Genomic DNA, 19,482 nt, shown 5'->3' with positions numbered 1-19,482 from the left:
CCAGTCTTGACCACTTCATATCCCAGCAGCTACTTTCTGGTTTCATTTGTTCACTACTGAGCCTAGACTCAATGGCCCAGAACTTGAAATGCTCTAACTACTGTCATTTCTTGCATCCTTACTCTGTCTGCCACACTGGCCTGTAAAACTCAAACCAAAATCAATCCAGTTGTTCAACTTGTCTGCTCAGCCCCTCAGGCTGGTGAGGCCTGAGAGAGGGGGGGAAAATCATCACAAAACTATATATACCAGAGCCATGAAAAATTATTACAATTCCTTTAAGTAATCCCATTCAGTTAGCCCTCTCATTTATCTCAATGAAATTCTCCCTTTCCCCTCAAACTCTCCCCTAAAATCACCATCACCATCCTCTATAATCTCAGCTGATGAGGTGATCCCCCCACTTCACTGAAAAATTCATCAAGTGTGCTGATACCCCAAATTCCTCACCTACCACCCAAACACTTTTCTCCATCTGCACCATCCTTTCTTTATTCCTACTTCAATGGAAACAATATTCCTATTCCTACTGAAACCTAGTATCCTCACTCTGTTCCCTCTACTCTTAAGGACAATGTTCAATCAATCTCACATACCTCCTTCTTCCTGTATCATCAGCTTCTCTGTTCCTCCTGATTCTTTCTGTTTAGCACATAAACATGCTGAACTTTCTCTCATCTTGATAGAATATGCCCTCTACCTATGATCCTGTATCTCTACAAGCTTTTTGAAAAGAATGCCTGCACTTACTGCTTCCACTCTCTCACAACTATTCACTCTAGTTCTCAGCAACCTGGCGTTTATCTCTACCATGGAGATTCCACTGAAACTGTTCTATAGAAGATGATCAATCAGCTACTTGCTGCTCTGTCGTTATAGTAGCTGACCTGTTTTCTACATTTGACACTGCTGACCACTCTTTTCTTAAAAATTCTCCGTCTTCATTTAATGACATTTACTGAAAACCTACTTTATGGTAAGAACTGTGGATAAAATGATGAACATGATGGTCTTAGTCCTCAAGAAACTTAAAATCGAGCTGGGGAAGCTTTTATGGTAATTCGTACTCATATTTCAACCTCTCAGATCCTTCCTTCCTTTCTCTACTCAGCCCTTAGATTCTGACACTCCCCCAGGGCTCCTCTCTTTGCTCTTCTAACATCCACCCCAGGATGACTGTATTTACATTACCTACTCACTGATGATGACAAAATTTACATCTCCAGCTGAAAATTCTATCCGGAGTTCTGGACCCTTTTACTCTATGAAAAGATACTGGTACCTGGATATTTCACTATCTTGATAATATCCTTTGATACACAAAAGTTTTCAATTTTGACCAAGTCCAACGTATCTATTTTTTCTTTGGCTATTTGTGCTTTTGGTGTCCTATTTAAGGAACTGCTGCCTAGTCTAAGATCATAAATATTTATACCTACATTTTTTCTAAGATTTTTACAGCTTCGACTCTTACAGTTAGCTCCTTAATCCACTGAAACCATAATTCTTGAAAGATAAGGATTTCAATGGCAGTATCTGAAGGCTTAAGAGTAAAAAGAGCTTTTTAAATTCTAAAAGCATGGCTTTAAACATCACACCCCACGGCAAGAAAACTCTGCTGGCAGAGTTTATACTGTAAACTACAGCACAGAGGAAGTAGCAGGTGGTGACGTAAATGCAATTCTTCCCCAGCAATTTAGAGGACATAAAAACCTGGGAGAGGAGTGCAGAAAGAAAGAGGAATTAGAAATAGTTTAGATACAAGTTCAAAATTCTTACCTTCTGTCTCATCTGGGGCTAAGTCTCAGGGTGAGGAAGGGTGAGAAAGATCTCCAGTATGTTTGTGGGGAAGGGCCAAGAATACAAGATAATTATGTCTCCCCTTCCCAAGTTATGGTCCAGGGAACCGCAAGCCTTTTAGCAAAAGCTTGCAACTAACACTACCTCAATGTAGTAGGGGAGCAATACCAATGACATGCCCAGACCACACTCCTGAAAAGCTACCTCAGAGTCCCAAGCATGCCAGCAAAACGTGGAAACCATTAAGGAGTTTGCCTTGGGTCAGTGGGCCCAAAAGAGCCTGGGTTTAAGGAGGACCCAGCACACACAGACCCGCTGACCAGAGGCCATGGAAGCATCAGGGACATCAGCCTCAGATGCAGCAGAGCAGACAGGGCCACTCAAGATTAAGCCAGTACAAGGTACAACCTAGTAGTGGCCAAGGGCAGAGGATGGCACCAAGATGAGAGGCCACTTCCTCAATGCCAGAAAATATTATAAGGCTTCTTTATGAATACCTTCCACCCCAGAAAAAAAAAGGGGGGGGGGATGTGAAAAAACTGAACATTTATCCAAAGGACTGATTATTTACCCAAGGGTCTGAGTAAACCTGGAATTAACTAACAAATTAGACCAGAAGGTACTGACTGTATCCTAAATTGGCAAGATTGTTTTCTATTACCCAGTAGAAATAAGAAGCTCCAGAGTTAAGGAAGTTTTAGTTATAGAGAAATAATGAAAGTTACATGTTTGCACATTCAAATTTGTAGTTTACAAAATTTATGCCCGTTACACTTGCAATTGGGTTTCTCACTGAACAAAAAGTGAAAAGGTAAAGCCCTTGCCGACATAATCTATCTCTCCAAAATCACACTGGTTTCTGTCCATTCCTAAAATATGTCAAGGTCTTTCCTCTCTCATGGCTTCTGCACATGCTGTTTCCTTCACTTGTACCCACAGCTCTTTATATAGGTTGCTCCAACTTAGCCTTTAGTTTCAATGTAAATGTTTCTTCCTTGAAAAGGGCTCTCTGGCCACCCTATCTAAAGCAGCACAGCACCCTGTTACTTCCTCTCTAGCACTCCTTGCAATCTAACTTCCCAAGCTCTGTCCTTGTCTGTCTTGTTCACTGCAGACTCTGGTCAATAAGAGGTGCTCAATAAACAGTTCTATATGAATGAATGAATAATTAAGTAAAATGTGAGAGAGAAAATAAACCTTAAAATCTTCTAATAAATCTGAGTATTAAGGAGTAAAAAAATTTAAAGTAGACACCCACATTTTAATTTGGATATGAAAGTCAAATAAAAGACCATAAATAAGTTCCTATTTCCATTTTAAGAACAATGCAATTACAGAGTTTTACAAAGACAGTTATGTAAATTCATAGGGTGCCTTCTCCAGGCTAAAGCCATTTAAAACAGAAACACAAAACAGAAACAAATCCAGCAAAGAATCAAGACAAGTTTCTTTTAAATTAAAATAAATAGGGACTTCCCTGGTGGTCCAGTGGTTAAGACTATGCCTTCCTATGCAGGGGGTATGGGTTCATCCCCTGGTCGGGGAGCTAAGATCCCACATTCCTCATGGCCAAAAAACCAAAACATAAAACAGAAGCAATATTGTTACAAATTCAATAAAGACTTTAAAAATGGTCCACAGGAAAAAAAAAAAAACTTAAAAAAAAATTAAAATAAATAAAGTCCATAGGAATAAAAGCCTATAAAAACTGTGAAGAACAATAGAGGCTGTTTGAATATAATGGAAGGTGCTTCATACTTTTATGGTTCAATAATGTAAGATATCAATTCTTCCCATATGAATCTATAACTGTAATGCAACTTTAAGTAGAATACAAAAGGATCTTGTGTGTGTGTGTGTTTACAATGATCAATATTAGACATACTTAAATATGTAAATAACAACATAAGTTCCAGCTCTCCAAAGTGATGAGCAAGAGTCAAGCCAACTCATCCTATGAAAACAACTAAAAACACTAGGTGAAATATAAAAAACAAATCCTTAAAAGTCACTAAGCCATAACAAGATAGTAAGGAATTACCTAGTTAAAACTGTAAAAGAAAACCAGGAACCTAAAGTAAGTGAGCAATGGAGCTGCTTTTGATCCGAGGGCATTTGTTCATGAGGGAAAATATAAATTTTTGTTTGATGATGTCATAGTGTATGAGGAACACAATTCAAAGCACAGGACCCACATAAAATGATGAGTCTAGTAAGAGAGTATCCCCACAATAATCTGTAACCCTAGAGGGCAACATCCTCACACTAACAGTCATCTGAAAGTAAACCAGTCCCTTAAGTCCTATAACCAAGGTCTGCAACTGTGTCATGGTCCCGGGAATTACAAACCTTGGATTAAGGTGGCACTTTGCCTGACCCCAGGCACCTATAGAATAAAACATAAAAAAATAAAAAGTTGCATAAAAAGAATAGGTAAGATACATAGAAGATAAAGTGAGAGATGACAGAACCGAGTAGAGACAGTATTTGAAGAGGTAACAGTTGAAAATGTCATAGAACTATGAAAGATCCCCATCTCTCGAATCAAAAATCACAAAGAACGAACATACAACAGAGGATATCAGTAAAGCCAATGAAATGGTTCTCTGAAGAGACACACCATCTGGTGAGCTGTCCCACCTGATCTCTTCCCATTTCTTCTCCTGCTTCTCCCCCTCCCCCCACAACACATACACTCACACTCCAGCCATAGTGAACTATGACAGTACTACCTAATTCATACCATTTTGACCAGGATGTTCTTTTGTTTAAAAAAAGAAAACACTTGGACCACATTTAGAAGGGGGGACAAGGATATTATAAAGATACACATAGATGAGAAATGAAATTAAAACTGGAAAGTCATCTTTCTGACCAAGTCACATCATAGGTTTCTGGGCCAGCATTTAGACTGGACATGGCCGGCCAAAAGGCACCTGCTGCCCAAAGGCACCTTCTTGAAAGGCAATCAATCATCTGTAGCCTGCAGAACAAGGGATTAAGGTCACATGACCACCTGAAAGCATGTCCTGCTATGAGGACATAGCAGTGATCTTGATTAAGATCCGTAGTACAGCTACAGGTAATTTGGCAAAAAGCATGTTGGTCAACATGATAATTTGGCTGAAATGACAATCAAAAATAAATATACCTGTACCGACATTGATTTCTTAGTTTTGATAAATGCATCGTGGCTATATAAGATGTTGATAGTAGGGAAAGATGGTCGAAGGGAACTCTGTAGTATCTTTACAACTCTTCTGTAAATCTAAAATTATTTCTAAACAAAAATTATTTCAAGAAAAATTATTATAAATAAAAAATCAATTTTCAAAAGTGGAAAAATCGAAAATACCTAGTCATTGTTTTTGGTTCTGTTTTTCCAATTACAGTTCTCCCCCACTATGCGAAAGTAGAGCATTCCTCTGAAACCTTTCATAAGCTGAAATGGTGTAAAGTGAAGAAACAATTACCTTAGGAGACATCTAGCTAATGGATGCACAAAATAAACTGAGACAAAGCATAGATGCACACAGGAACAGTTCAAAGCTATGGCTGTTTGACGCTGACATGCTGAGTGTGGTTCCTGAGAAGGAGCTTGGTGGTGCACCATCTCTATAACAGCTTGGCTCCCTTCAAGACAAACGCCGAGCGCTATTTTTGCTTTTCACCTTTTTTCATAAAGTGAAAGTCCTCTCCAGATTTCTTTTAGGTACTGAAAACCGGTACTAATGTAGGTCTTTCATAAAAGCGAAGTGGAGTAAGGTGAACTTTCCAAAAGTGGGGGATACCTGTATTCTACCTTAATTACATCATGGAGTTCTTTTATGATCCTAGATATATATTTTTAAGCATTATTCTTTCATATTTCAAAATTTTCAGGTGTTATCCTACTTTTTAAAATTCTAATTGATTTTTTTTTTTTTTTTTGTCTGCACTGTGCAGCTTGCAGGATCTTAGTTCCCCAACCAGGGATTGAACCCGGGCCGCCTGCAATGGAAGTGCTGAGTCCTAACCACTGGACTGCCAGGGAATTTCCTGTAATTGATTTTTTGCCAGTTATTTCTGCTTTCACTGATAACTATAGAGAAAAATTAGAAAAACGTAAATGTTCCATATTGAGAACCAATATGAAAAAATTGTGATTTAGATTAGAAACAACATGAATCTATAGAAATAGGTTAGGAATAAAATCTAAGCAACCCTTGCTATCCTGTCTAGCCTGTTTCTGAGTTCAGACACAAAGAGCTGGGTCAGTGAAGAACACCTGTAGTTAAAAAGGTATCATGGACTTAGGGGTAGTCCTTCTGTTATTCTCATTTGTACACTTTTTCATTCTTCCCTAAGTAAGTGTTAAAATAAATGAAAACCATAAGAGGCAAGGAATTGGAACTTCTCAGGGCTTGGTTTTTTTAGTTTTTCCACTTAAATTTTCTCTAATTAATTTAAAGCCAATTGTGATTGCTTGCTGAATGTGGTTGGGTTCACTTTTCTGGTGTTTGTATTGTATTTTTTAAAAAGGCAGAAAAGAATATGAAATTACAGAAGGCAGTCAAAGTCTATAATTCACTAAAGTAGACATAAAAAATACCAGATAATTATTATTCAAAATAATTTCATTTTATACCTGACCTAGAAAAAACACATGAAGGATAAATATTTGCTTTAATTTGACCCTTTCATCAGAAATACCCCATGTTCTTGAAGTCCAGATATTTGTTCTTTCTGTATTAACACCTTTTCACCAATACTTCATTCTTTTTTTCTTTTTTTTTAAACAGCTGACTGGAATTTTCAGTGTGTATGGCTGGCAGATATCCACTTCTAGAATCTAAGATGTAATCCCTTTGTGTTTCTTTGGTTTTAGATGGCCTACAAGAATGCAATCATAAAGATTCTACAGTTGATGAAGACACTGTGGAGGCAAAACTATGTAAAGGGCACCTTTACATAGCTAACCCATATATCTTCAAAACAGTCTTATCTCAAGCTGTGTTTCTGACAGTATGTTACTGTAACAGAGACTATGATGAGGCTGTCATTTCCAACCTTAGGACAAAGATAAGAAGAACTTCTAATTTCAACATAAATGCTAGATTAGTCATCTTAATTTAAGCCATTTGCCTATGTGTTACACCAATGACAATAAGTTACTGATGGCAGCTCCATCTGAAAATCTGTTGAAATCATTTGAGCACTTGATATTTCATTATAAATGCCAGATTTTTTTCCCAGAAGTTGAGGATGGGTTTCTGTTCTGTCCTCTTGTGTGGCAACAGAGCAAACACCACAACATGGAGTTATTGCCTCACAAGCTGTCAATGGTAAAAAGCTGTTCAAAAAAAGGAGGCATAATCTTAAAACTATCATCACTATATAAGGTCTCAAAGGGAACTAGACTCTGCAAATTTCTGTGTGGAGAACATGAAACATAATGACGATAGTTTCAAAGGGAACTAGACTCTGCAGATTTCTCAATGTAAAGAACATGAAACCATAAGCATCACAATTCCTAGTGTCATGGTTAAGAATGCTTCACCCCTCTTAAACTGTACTTGTATTCTAAAAAAATGTATTATCACAATAAGATAGCATGGAGAGGATGTTATTTTTGATGGCAAATACAGTAAACACTGTTGGCTGCCAACTGAACAGTTATTCCTTCCACAACTCTCTCCCCTGCCATTAGAGCCTGCCTATACTTCAAAAGGTAAAAGTGCCAGAAAGTCCTCTTTCTAGCCTCCCTTACAGCAAGAGCATGGGCAAATAACCAATCCTAGCTACTGGAGCCTAAGACAGCTGAGCTGGCTGGCAGGCCTTTGGAAAAGGTTTTCTTCACCAATAAAGAGATATGTATGGGAGGAAACTGTTGTTCTTCTACATAATACTTGGTTGTGTCTGCATGTGACCCCTGGAATCACTGTAGCAATCTTGCAACCACGAGGAGAGATATCACCAAGTTGCTAAAAATAACACAGAGAAAAGCCCTAGGTCCCTGAAGCAATGGATCACTAAGCCCTGTACCAACAATGAATATCCTTGCCTCTGGACTTCTTGTTGGATAACAGTTACTAGTTAGTTTATGGCTTTAGTTTAAGTCATCTTTATTTGGATATTGTTACTTGAGGGCCAAAGCATCCTAACTAACAATGCTAATGAATATCTGTTCATTGCATGCTATCCAGATCAGGAAGTTAAATTGTTGCCACTAAGCCAACTCCAGCCATTACTGTTACTTGAAAACTGGGTTGGCCTCTGGGTGGGTATCCAGCCAATAGACACAACCAAGCCAAAGATCGGGAGAAGGAAGGATTTATTACTACTTGCAGCAAGTAAGGAGAACACCTGGGATCTTTCCCAAAGCAGTGTCTCCCAGAACAGCAAAAGTGGGGAAGTCTTAAGGTAAGGGTACTTGCATATTCACGTAGGCACTTGAGCAGAGGAGAATATGGCATAATGCATGGCCAAAGAAACACAAAACAAAAACAAACTGGGGCAAATTAAGGGAAAGGTCAACAGAGTCCAAGCTTCAGTGTTTCAAAGTCAGGAGGGTCAACATCATTCCATCCTCCACCTGGATGGGACTTCAGTTCCTGCAGAACTCAAAGATATATTATTATGTCTATCCCCTGAGGAGGAACTAGGACTCTGCTTTATCACTGCACTATTGTTTGGCTTTTCTCTGTTCCTGCATTCCCTCAGTTCCCTTAAGATCAAAATTACTGAGACTTGTTCAAGGGCAAGCATTGTGGCCAGGCTTAGATCACAAAATGGCTTCTCTTATGTCAAGAAAAACACTCCTGGTTCTCTTTCTCCAGGGACCCCTTAACTTATCTGCTTACATTACCAGTGTCTCTACCTTAATCCCACTTGCTTCATTCACGTTTTTCTTTTCTGCCTTTCACTAAGGAGCAAACTCAGTATAATTATACACACATCTATGCTTCACAGTAAAGTCTGTTTCTTCTGCAACTCTCCATGATGGCCAACGGGAAGGTACTTTTTGCTTCTTCCGTATATTTTTCAGTTATGTTTCCTTTTAACAGCATCAGAAATGTGTTGCAATTTTTAGCTTATAATTTCTTTCTTTCTTTTCCCTAATTCCATATTGAAATCACAACTGATCTAAAATTTCCAGAGAGAAAATGCTAAAGATAGAATAAAGATTTGCTGTTATAGAGGGTCATCCACATAGATCAATAAGTGGAGCTGAATGGTGAGGCATCTTGAATAATCAATAACTCAAGGTACTATCCTTTTTACCTGTAAGGAAAGCAAAAAAATTAACATCAATTTAAAAAAAGAGAGAGACAGGGGCTTCCCTGGTGGTGCAGTGGTTGAGAGTCCACCTGCCAATGCAGGGGACACGGGTTCGTGTCCCGGTCCGGGAAGATCCCACATGCCGCGGAGTGGCTGGGCCCATGAGCCATGGCCGCTGAGCCTGCGCGTCCGGAGCTTGTGCTCCGCAACGGGAAAGGCCACAACAGTGAGAGGCCCGCGTACAGCAAAAAAAAAAAAAAAAACAAAAAAAGAGAGAGACAGAGATATAATGAACTACATACACGTGAGTTCAAAATCCTACCTTAGAACGGTTAATTTTTAAGAGACCTCACCTGTTTCTTGCGTGCTATGCTTAAAGGGATAAAGAACCTACTATGATTTTTCATGTTTACTCATAACAGGGAAAGAACCCTTAAGCAAGAGTTGATAAAACCTTTGTTGAATATTATTCAGCAACACAGCAAAATGAAAACTTAGCCAAACTAGCCAAGCAGATATACCTGACATTTGATTTATTAAGAAAAAAAAAAGTTTTTTAAGAGGAAAAAGACTACAAACCCTGAAAATTTCAGATCCTTTTCTTGGATATAGTTTCTTTTACTGTTTTTCTGCTTATTACAAAAACATACTCACTAAAGGGGGAAAAAAATCCAAAATTACAAACTTTTCTGAATATCAATCAGAAGCACAAAAGCAAATATTAGAAAAAATTATCCTGAAAACTATGGCACAAAGACTTGAAAAACAATCCATGATGCACCCAAATTACCAATACTTGAATAAAAAACAGAACTGGAGATATTCATAACAGCTGTTTAAGCCAAACTGTTATGATGATCAAATTGCTTTTAACCAAAATATACACTACCCTGTATTTTCAAACCATGCTGTCATTTATCTTCAGGACTTTGCAAATGGTCTCCCCTCTTTATGGGGTGCTCTTCTCTCCCCCACACTCATCTGGCTGATTAATGAGGTACTGACAAGCACTTGAGAACTAAAACCTATTAAAATTAGTAACGTGAGGGGGGTACTTCCCTGGTGGCACAGTGGTTAAGAATCCGCCTGCCAACGCAGGAGACACGGGTTCGAGCCCTGGTCCGGGAAGATCCCACGTGCCACGGAGCAGCTAAGCCCGTGCACCACAATTACTGAGCCTGCGCTCTAGAGCCTGCGAGCCACAACTACTGAGCCTGCGAGCCACAACTACTGAAGCCCGTGTGCCTAGAGCCCGTACTCCGCAACAAGAGAAGCCACCGCAATGAGAAGCCCGCGCACCGCAATGAAGAGTAGCCCCCGCTTGCTGCAACTAAAGAAAGCCCGCGCGCAGCAACAAAGACCCAAAGCAGCCTTATAAATAAATAAATAAATAAGAATTAATAACATAGGGACCTGATTTAAATTTAAAAATCAAGATTTTTAATTCCTTGTTTTAAAAGCCCTTTAAAAAATTAAATATTTGATTTGTTATATCATTTGGTTTTATTATATCATTTTTAATATCCAGAGAGGAAAATTTATGTCAAATATGAACTAAACAACTCTATAAGAAAAACAAAATTCTGATGTCAAATTCTTTCTAAGTTCAAATTCACTACTCACTCTTAAGGTAGTCCTGAGATGAAAGAGTTTGAAAACAGATATTCTATGTAATAGGTTATTCACTGGTGCACCATTGTAACTTCAAGATATTGGAAACAACCTACACGTCCATCAATGACAGAATAGCAAAAATAATCATGGCACAACCATACAATGAAGAACTATACAACAGTAAAAAAGAGTAAGGAGCAATTAGGCAATAAAATAAGCCACATCCAGATTGGAAAGAAAGAAGTAAAACTACCTCTACTTGCAGATGACATGATCTTGTATAGAGAAAATCTTAATGAATCCACTACAATAATTATCAGAACGAATAAATGAGTTCAGTAAGGTCGAAGCATAAAAGATCAATATACAATAATCAACTGTATTTCTGTATACCTGCAATGAATAATCTGAAAATGGAGTTAAGAAAACAATTCCAGTTATAATAGCATCAAAAAGAATACTTAGAAATAAATTTAACAAAAGAAGTGCAAAACTTATATTTTGAAAAGACAAAACATGGCTGAGAGAAATTTTAGAAGACCCAAATACATGAAAAGACATCTCATGTTCATGAATCAGAAGATGTAATATTGTTAAAATGGCACCACTCCGCAGGTTGATCTATAGACTCAACATAAAACTAAAATTCCAGCTGACTTCTTTGCAGAAATAGACCACCTGATCCTAAAATTCATATGAAAATTCAAGGGACTCAGAAGAACCAAACAATCTTGAAAAAGAACAAAGTTGGAGGACTCACACTTCCTGATTTCAAAATTTATTACAAAGCTGCACTAACCAAGACCCTGTGGTACTAGCATAAGGACAGACATATGGGTGAGTGGAAAAGAACTAAAGAATGCAGAAATAAACCCTCACATCTAGGTCAATTGATTTCAAGAGAGTGTGAAGACACTTCAGTGGGGAAGAAATAGTCTTTTGTTGAACAAATAGTGCTGGGACAATTGGTTATCCACATGCAAAAGAATGAAATTGCACTCTTTCCTTACTCCATGCACAAAAAATCAACTTGAAATGTAAAAACTAAAACTACAAAACTCTTAGAAGAAAACACAGGTGTAAATCTTCACGACTTTCAATTAGGCAATGGTTTCTTAGACATGACACCAAAAGCACAAGCCACAAAAGAAAACATTTATAAGTTGGACTTCATCAAAATTCAAAACTTATGTCCTTCAAAGGACATCATCAACAAACTGAAAAGACAAGCCACAGAATGGAAGTAAACACTTGCAGATCAAATATTTGATATAGGATTTATATCTAAAATATATAAAGAACTCTTACAAGTCAACAATAAAAAGACAATCCAATTTAAAAGTGGAAGAAGGATATGAATATACATTTCTTTTAAAAAATATACACAAATCATCAATAAGTACATAAAAAGATGCTCAACATCATTAGCCATCAAGGAAATGCAAATCAAAACCAAAATGAGTCACCCCTTCACACCAGATAATAATGAGTGTTGGGGGGCTGGGATGAACTGGGAGATTGGGACTGACATATATACACTACTATGTGTAAAATAGATAACTAATGAGAGCCTACTGTATAGCACAGGGAACTCTACTCAGTGCTCTGTGGTGACCTAAATGGGAAGGAAATCTAAAAAAGAGGGGAGATATATATATATATATATATACGTATGACTGATTCACTTTGCTGTACAGCAGAAACTAACACATTGTAAAGCAACTATACTCAAATAAAAATCTGCAAAAAAAAAGTGTTGGGGAGAATACAAAGAAATTAGAATCCTCTGCCTATAGGAATTAAAATGGTCCAGCTTATGTGGAAAACAGCTGGGCATCTCCTCAAAAGATTAAACACAGACCCAGCAATTCCACTCTGAAGTGCATACCCAACAGAATTGAAAACATCCATCTCAACAAAAACTTGTACAAGAACATTCATAATAGCATTATTCACAATACCCCAAAAGTGGAAATAACCAAATGTCCATCAAAGGTGAATAGATTAAAAAAAGAGGGCTATAGCCATACAATGAACACTATTCAGCCATTAAAAGAAATATTGATACATGCTACAACACGGATGAATCTTTAAAACATACGCTAAGTGAAAGAAGCCAGTCACAAAGAACCATATTTTTTTAATTTATTTTTTTAATTTTTTTTACATCTTTATTGGAGTATAATTGCTTTACAATGGTGTGTTAGTTTCTGCTTTATAACAAAGTGAATCAGTTATACATATACATATGTTCCCATATAGAACCATATATTGATCGCACGATTCCAGTTAAACAAAATGTCCAGAACAGACAAATCTAGAGACAGAAAATAGAAAGTATGTATTACCTTTCCAAATTAAATTATTTTGAAAACAACTATGTTGTTCCTGTATTTATATGCTGTCTTTCTAAATCCTAAAATAATTCTAAAACATTTTTAAAAGCACTTGAAAGCACAAATGCATGCTATGAATCAAAGGGAAAAGACCTGGAATTTTGAAACAGCTAAGGAAAACTCATAAACCTTAAAGGCAGAAAACCAGTTGTCTTTTTTGAATGCTATCAAATGACCAAAATTCCCTTCAAGTTAAATTCTAGCCTCCTTTTGTTTTGTTTTGTTTTTTAATTTTTATTTATTTTTTATACAGCAGATTCTTATTAGTTGTCTATTTTATACATATTAGTGTATACATGTCAATCCCTATCTAGTCTCCTTTTGAACTGAAAACTATTATCAATAAACTTTAATTTGCAAAGTATCTATATTTTATAAAGGAATCATCAGTGTAAAGCTGAAACTTGCTAGACTTTACATCACAGTAAATAATTTTAAACTAAATGCAACAAACACTTAAAATATTTCTTGGAATAACAGAAACAGCATAACTTCGAGTCAGATACATGGTGTGAATCTTAGCGTGCTATTTACCATCTAGGTGATCATCAACAATTTGCTTGGTCTCTGTGAGCCTCAGTTCACCCTCCAGATAAATCAGGAATTATAATACCTACTTCAGAATGAAAAGAAACATTCCAACTACTTAATAGATGGGAAGGTGGGGGTCAGGACAGTGTTTGGATTATTCCACTCTTTTTAAAAAATCTATCTATACAATTTGAATTTTTTTTACAACTTGTAAATAATTTTAAAACATAATGATTTTAAAAACTAAAAAATCTACTTTTAGGGGTTCTTTTAGAGATATTTCGTAAAACATCTACACATAGGAGACTCTCAGTTAAAATTTCCTCTCTCCTTCCATAGCCTTTCTACCTTCTTGAATTCAGGTGAACAAAACTGGGAAGAAGCAAAGTTAAACATTTATTTTTCTGAAGGCTATAGTTATCAAGAAAGAGATAAACAAGGGCAATAAAACTAAGCTTTTAAACCACTTTCCTCAAAACATACCTAAGAATTTAATCTGAAGGGGAAAAATTTCCACGTTCACTGATTCTAATCACTTTATTCTGATACTTTGTATTTGCTTGTTGTTGTTTTTGCAATATAAAATAATACTATCAAGTGAAAAGGAAATTTAGTACCTTAATCATTTGACCAACAAGACAAATTCAGGATTCAGTCCAGAGAATAGTTATCACTGAAAAACACAATACAAATATAATGACTATCATTTATCTAGCAAATAAGATAATACAAAAAAAAAGGATAAAAATAAGATAAGCTCCGCTTTTTTTGCTTTGACAGCACACTGAATAGATTAATGTAATTTAGTTCATCTAGGTTATCACCTTATACTGTACATAATACTGTGAGAATTAAAACTTCTCTTCCATATGCTAATAGATGAATAAAGTGAATGTCAGGAAGCAAAATCGTTTTGCAGGTCAAAAAAGTGCCATTTTAAAATCACGAAAGTACACTGGGACCGCTAAAGCTGGTTATGCGGCCTTTGATAGCTTGTCTTAAAAACTGAGTCATTATAATGACTTTTACAAGCATCTAATGTATAACTTTAGAATTTCTCATCAAGTATGTGTAAGTACATAATTAAACCCTCATGTCCTTTAACGTTTACAAATCCTATTCTGGACCATTAATACATATACTACTGAGAAACAATATCCGGGAGTTATTATTGCATTTCTACAGTGTCCTTGTTTTTAGACTATTTCAAGAACGTATCTCTAAAATGGGGAAGCACACTCAGTAAATTTTAGAAAGATACAACGATTTGTATCAAATTTGTATTTGATACAACATAACTATTTCATCTCAACCTCATTGAGTGGTTGAATGGAACAAAATTAAAAACTTAAAGTGGTGAAAGCCAATAGGTAAGGGATTCCCCAGCTCTCAGGCTTTCTCCCTTCCACTTCCTGCAAGCCACTTCAAAACTCCAACTCCGATGACAAGAGTTCTTCGAAGTCCTAGCGGATAAAGCCAAGCTCTTAGCCCGGCCTCCAAACGCTGCTTCTCCGGGCCGCCCCAAGACAGATGCAAGGGTGACAGGATGGCTGCCCCGCGCCCCAGGGCGCGCGGGCGGAAAGGAGGGACACCCATGACTCATTCGCCCTCGGCCCACCGCCAGACCGCACCACCTTCACCCGCGCGCGGTCTCGGGACCGGACTCTCAGCGCCCCCCAGAGGCGGGTGGGCCCCTTCCCCAGGAAGGCCCCCTCCCCCGGCAAAACACCCCTCCGGACGAGGCCCGGGGTGCGTACAAACCTGAGGCACCTGCTCCCCGCAAATCCCGGAAGCTTGCAGGGTGCCTCGCCCCGCCCCTCGCCCTGCGAGCATGCGCACCAGGACGGCCCACGCCTGCGCGCCCCCGAGAGCCCCCGCCGGCGCACGCCGCCGACCCGGCTCCCTGGGCGGCGCGCGCCCCCTGCCCTGCAAGGCACAGGCGACGTTGGCCCACTGCACCCTAAGTGCGTCCTCCCGTTAGGCGGCGAGCGCCGGAGGGGAGGGGACAGCCAGGAAGGCAGGAAGCTACAGCTTAAAAGGGCAGCCCGCGCCGGGCCCTTCCTCCCTCTGTCCGTTCCCGGGCCTGTGAGAGCGCCTGCCTCTGCGGCCTCCGTCCTGCCGACATGTACCGGTGCCTGGGTGAAGCGCTGCTGCTGTCCCGCGTCGGGCCCGCAGCCCTAGGCTCGGCGGCGGCCGACTCGGCCGCGCTGCTGGGCCGGGCCCGCGGGCAGCCCGCCACAGCCGCCGCCGCCCCGCAGCCGGGGCTCGCGCCGCCCGGCCGGCGACAGTACAGCGAGGCGGCGGCCGATCGCGAGGACGACCCCAACTTCTTCAAGATGGTGGAGGGCTTCTTCGACCGTGGCGCCAGCATCGTGGAGGACAAGCTGGTGGAGGACCTCAAGACCCGGGAGAGCGAGGAGCAGAAGCGGAACCGGGTGCGTGGCATCCTGCGGATCATCAAGCCCTGCAACCATGTGCTGAGTCTGTCCTTCCCCATCCGGCGCGACGACGGCTCCTGGGAGGTCATCGAGGGCTACCGGGCCCAGCACAGCCAGCACCGCACGCCCTGCAAGGGAGGTGAGCCCCTCGCGCCCTGTCCCGCGGCCCTGCCCGCCCCGCCCCGCCCCGCCCGGCCTCCTGCCTTCTGCCTTCTGCCTTCTGCCTCCTGCCTCCTGCCTCCGGGTCACGGCTCGACTCAGCCCCGGCGGGCACTGTTTCCATCCCACGTTCCCCGCTCCCTCCCAGCCCCGGCCTGGGATGTGTCAGGCTCTGGTGGATAGTGAATTTTCCGCCCTATCCCCACCACGTAGTTGGTCCTTCCCCCGCGAGCCGTCATCCCCGGTTTATGCTTGTTGATGCTGTATGCAGAAGACACTGCCACCGCTCTTTTGATCCTAGCTACTGTGACAAACAGGGTGGGTCTTGACGGAAATCACTTGTAGAAAAGGAAATGACCGGCCCATCAGATTGTGCCTCTACAAGATTTTGTGGGCTTCTATGACTCAGGCGAACGCAAACCACAAAATAATTGTTTTCGGATTTTTTCACTCTTCGTACAACAGTGACAGATGATACAGGAACATACAAAATGAATTGCCTTTTAAGTTTGAAATTCAGAGTTTTACTAACCAGATGAATTTATTAATTATACTTCGATATTTTATTAAATTACTTTCCTACTCTGGCAGCTTCAGTTTTGCACACACAGAAAAAGGTAATACATGAGCAGTGTAACACCTGACAAACACCAGGCATCCTGACAGTAAATCTAAAGGGTGTAGACTGCAGGACGGCCCGCCAGCCAATGGAATGAAATAGCCCTGTGGGTGTGTACTGGTTCAGGCTAGCACCAGATTTGAGCTTGAGGAAAAGATAAAGTGCTTGAAGAAAGGGGATGAGTCGGTTAAAATTTGATAGTCACTAAGTTATCCTGTAGTTTAAATTTTTGAATGTCTGTAGATTTGGCTTCTTCTGCAGTCAGATTGCTTTCTTTGAGCAAATAAAGGCTCCCCCGCTACTTTTCCCCCCTTAAAATCGCACAGTGCATCTTTAATAGTGCTTAAAAGTAACATGGCAAAACCATTTTTTTCTATTAAAAAATTATGTAGAATAAAGGGCCCAAGGAGGTAGAGTCTAGCTGGAGGTTGCTTGGCTAATAACCACAGAGGATGTTGGGCTAGACCCTTTGTCTCTGTAAATCTGGTCCAGTGTTCTATTATACCGGCTGACTTCTAAGGATGATTTTTAGAAATCTCTCTAGCAGAAAAATTTGAGCTCTGCTGGTATTCTTAGCCCAGGAACAAAGGTTGCTTCAAACTGCAAAGGTAAATGATTTACCTCTACTACTTGCTAAATTTGCATTGACCCCACCCACTTCTAGGACTTAACCTTTAGAGCTTAATTATCCTCTAGCTCTCAGTTTCCAATTCTAAAACCAACTTTTGAACCACTTTGACCTCTGGTTTCCCTTTCCAGCTCCAGTACTACATAAAACATACACACTGTCCATCTACAGCACCTTCTTCCTATCCACTCCCTTATTCTCTAAACCAAGAATACAAGTTCAAGCTCCCAAGAAAATCAAAGATGTTGGAAGAAGAGGCAAAGTTAGCAAATATTAAATTGCAGTGTTTCTTTAGAATGGACATCAAGTTTATATACTATCTTGTTGGCAGTATTTTCCAGTTGCTTAAAAGGTATGCAGCGAAACCAGTAGGATCTGCAGGATCTGACTTCGTTTCCTTGAAGTTCTTTATATTATTCTGTTCTTTCTATGCCAGGCCCTCTCCTATCATGAGTCACAACTCCACAGACTCAATAAAGCAACTAAAGTTTGTCCTAATTTGTTAGTCCTCTTCCTCTTGCCACAGCAGTTTTATACCAAAATAATAATAAACCTAGCAACAAATTGCATCAGCTATAGAAAGCACTGTTACTGTAACACTTGTTCCTACTAGAACGTAAGATACAATTCTCTGTTCTATTTATCCCATTTACAAGAAGGCTTGCTGGTGAAAGCACTACTAAATCCCAGCATATTAACAGAGAAACGGAAGTGCAACTAATAAATGGTAGCAAGCATTGCAAGATAATATGAAAGAAAATCAGCCAATATAAAGTGATAAATTTATTATCTTAAGAAATTTGAAAGACTTTATGGAGAGAAAAGGATGGGGGAGGATCAGATAGCTATGCAGGCTCTTCAACATATTTTGGGGTGCTTAAGATAATGAACAGGGTACTAAATAGATGATCAGCAAAATGGGGGTACTGTAGACATCCATGCTTTGCTTTCATGACACTCTGGGATTTTCCTATCCATTTATCACCCCCATCTTGTTGCAGAGAATGTATATTCCAAGAGGGACTTATTTTCAGTGGGTTTTTTTCCCTCTAATTAAACAGTACAAGAAAGTTGTTAACCTCCTTGGTCTCACTCTTGTTTTAGAAATATAGCATATATTAGGTGACTGAGATTTTTTTTAATGCTTTGGAGAAGCCATGTGAACTTACCCTCCTAAGCACACTTTTCTCTCCCCATCCTAACTCAGCTGCCTTCTTGACCAACTTCTTTGGGTTGGGGGGGACCCTTGTCTGCTCTGCATCATCCTTTTCCCAACCCTCAGCTTTCTAATCTTTCATCAAGAGCAACCTTTAACCTGAGTTTTCCAACATAAAATTCTCAAGGTTGTAGCAAAGCAACAACCTAATTTATAATATGGGTATGGGAAACAGGTGGTTTTAAGACCTGAGGGTGGCTGATGTGTACTTTATACTGAGTAAATATTTAATAAGTAAATATTTAATAATACATACTGTTTTTGTGCTTCTCTTTTCCCACATAACCATATTTAAATGAATGCAAAGATTTGCATCTGTTAAGGATTTGCACGTGTGCTTCATGCTCTGAAAGGAAGTTTTAAGGGAGGCCTTAAAAATATTTTCAGCAAAGATGAATCTTGTGGGAATTTGCTTTAAGAAGACTTTCAAAGGTTCTTATGTGTTTGAAAACATTATCAGTGATTATTCCTGTTAACTTTTTCAGAATAAATTCTCTGTATTTTATTGGCCCTGGTTCGACCTGAGATTAATATACCCTTTTAGAAGGAAATTTATTATTTAACTCACTGGGGGAGTAGAGAGATTGATGATAGCAATTCATTGATGTAGGAGTCAATTTACTTTCTATTCCCTCCTGTCCTCCCATCCTCCACCCCCCTCAGGTCTTCAGATTAAAACTGTTGAGTCCAAATTTCCTGTGACTGATTCTTCCTCTTAGAACTTTCTAAAGTTATCATTTAAATAAAGTTGATGGAATCCTGATGCACTGACCTAAATCTTTCATTTAACTGCAAATATCAGCACCCCCCCCCAAAAAAAA

At 39.4% G+C, this 19,482-nt stretch overlaps 2 protein-coding genes across 5 annotated transcripts in view; one reads left to right on the top strand and one right to left on the bottom strand.

Annotated features, from left to right (window-relative positions):
• The window catches only part of SHLD2 (shieldin complex subunit 2), a 105,247-nt gene extending 89,835 nt beyond the window's left edge, over nucleotides 1–15,412 (bottom strand). For 2 of the 4 annotated variants that reach the window (XM_032607755.1, XM_032607754.1), the window contains exons 1-2: nucleotides 15,363–15,411; nucleotides 14,219–14,274 (exon numbers count right to left, since the gene is read on the bottom strand). The gene's annotated coding sequence lies outside the window, so the exon portion shown is untranslated. Of the gene's footprint in view, nucleotides 1–14,218; nucleotides 14,275–15,362 lie in introns of all 4 variants that reach the window. The other 2 variants (XM_032607753.1, XM_032607752.1) reach the window with 2 other exon arrangements.
• A 128-nt stretch (nucleotides 15,413–15,540) lies between these two features.
• Nucleotides 15,541–19,482, top strand: part of GLUD1 (glutamate dehydrogenase 1) — a 40,774-nt gene continuing 36,832 nt past the window's right edge. Inside the window, exon 1 of the mRNA XM_032607756.1 lies at nucleotides 15,541–16,178. Within this exon, the coding sequence (XP_032463647.1) occupies nucleotides 15,725–16,178 (454 nt within the window). The 5' untranslated portion in view covers nucleotides 15,541–15,724. The remainder of the gene's footprint in view (nucleotides 16,179–19,482) is intronic.

Source organism: Phocoena sinus, chromosome 16 (assembly GCF_008692025.1).
Source record: "Phocoena sinus isolate mPhoSin1 chromosome 16, mPhoSin1.pri, whole genome shotgun sequence".
NCBI lineage: Eukaryota > Metazoa > Chordata > Mammalia > Artiodactyla > Phocoenidae > Phocoena > Phocoena sinus.
This window is presented reverse-complemented; position numbering and strand designations above follow the sequence as displayed.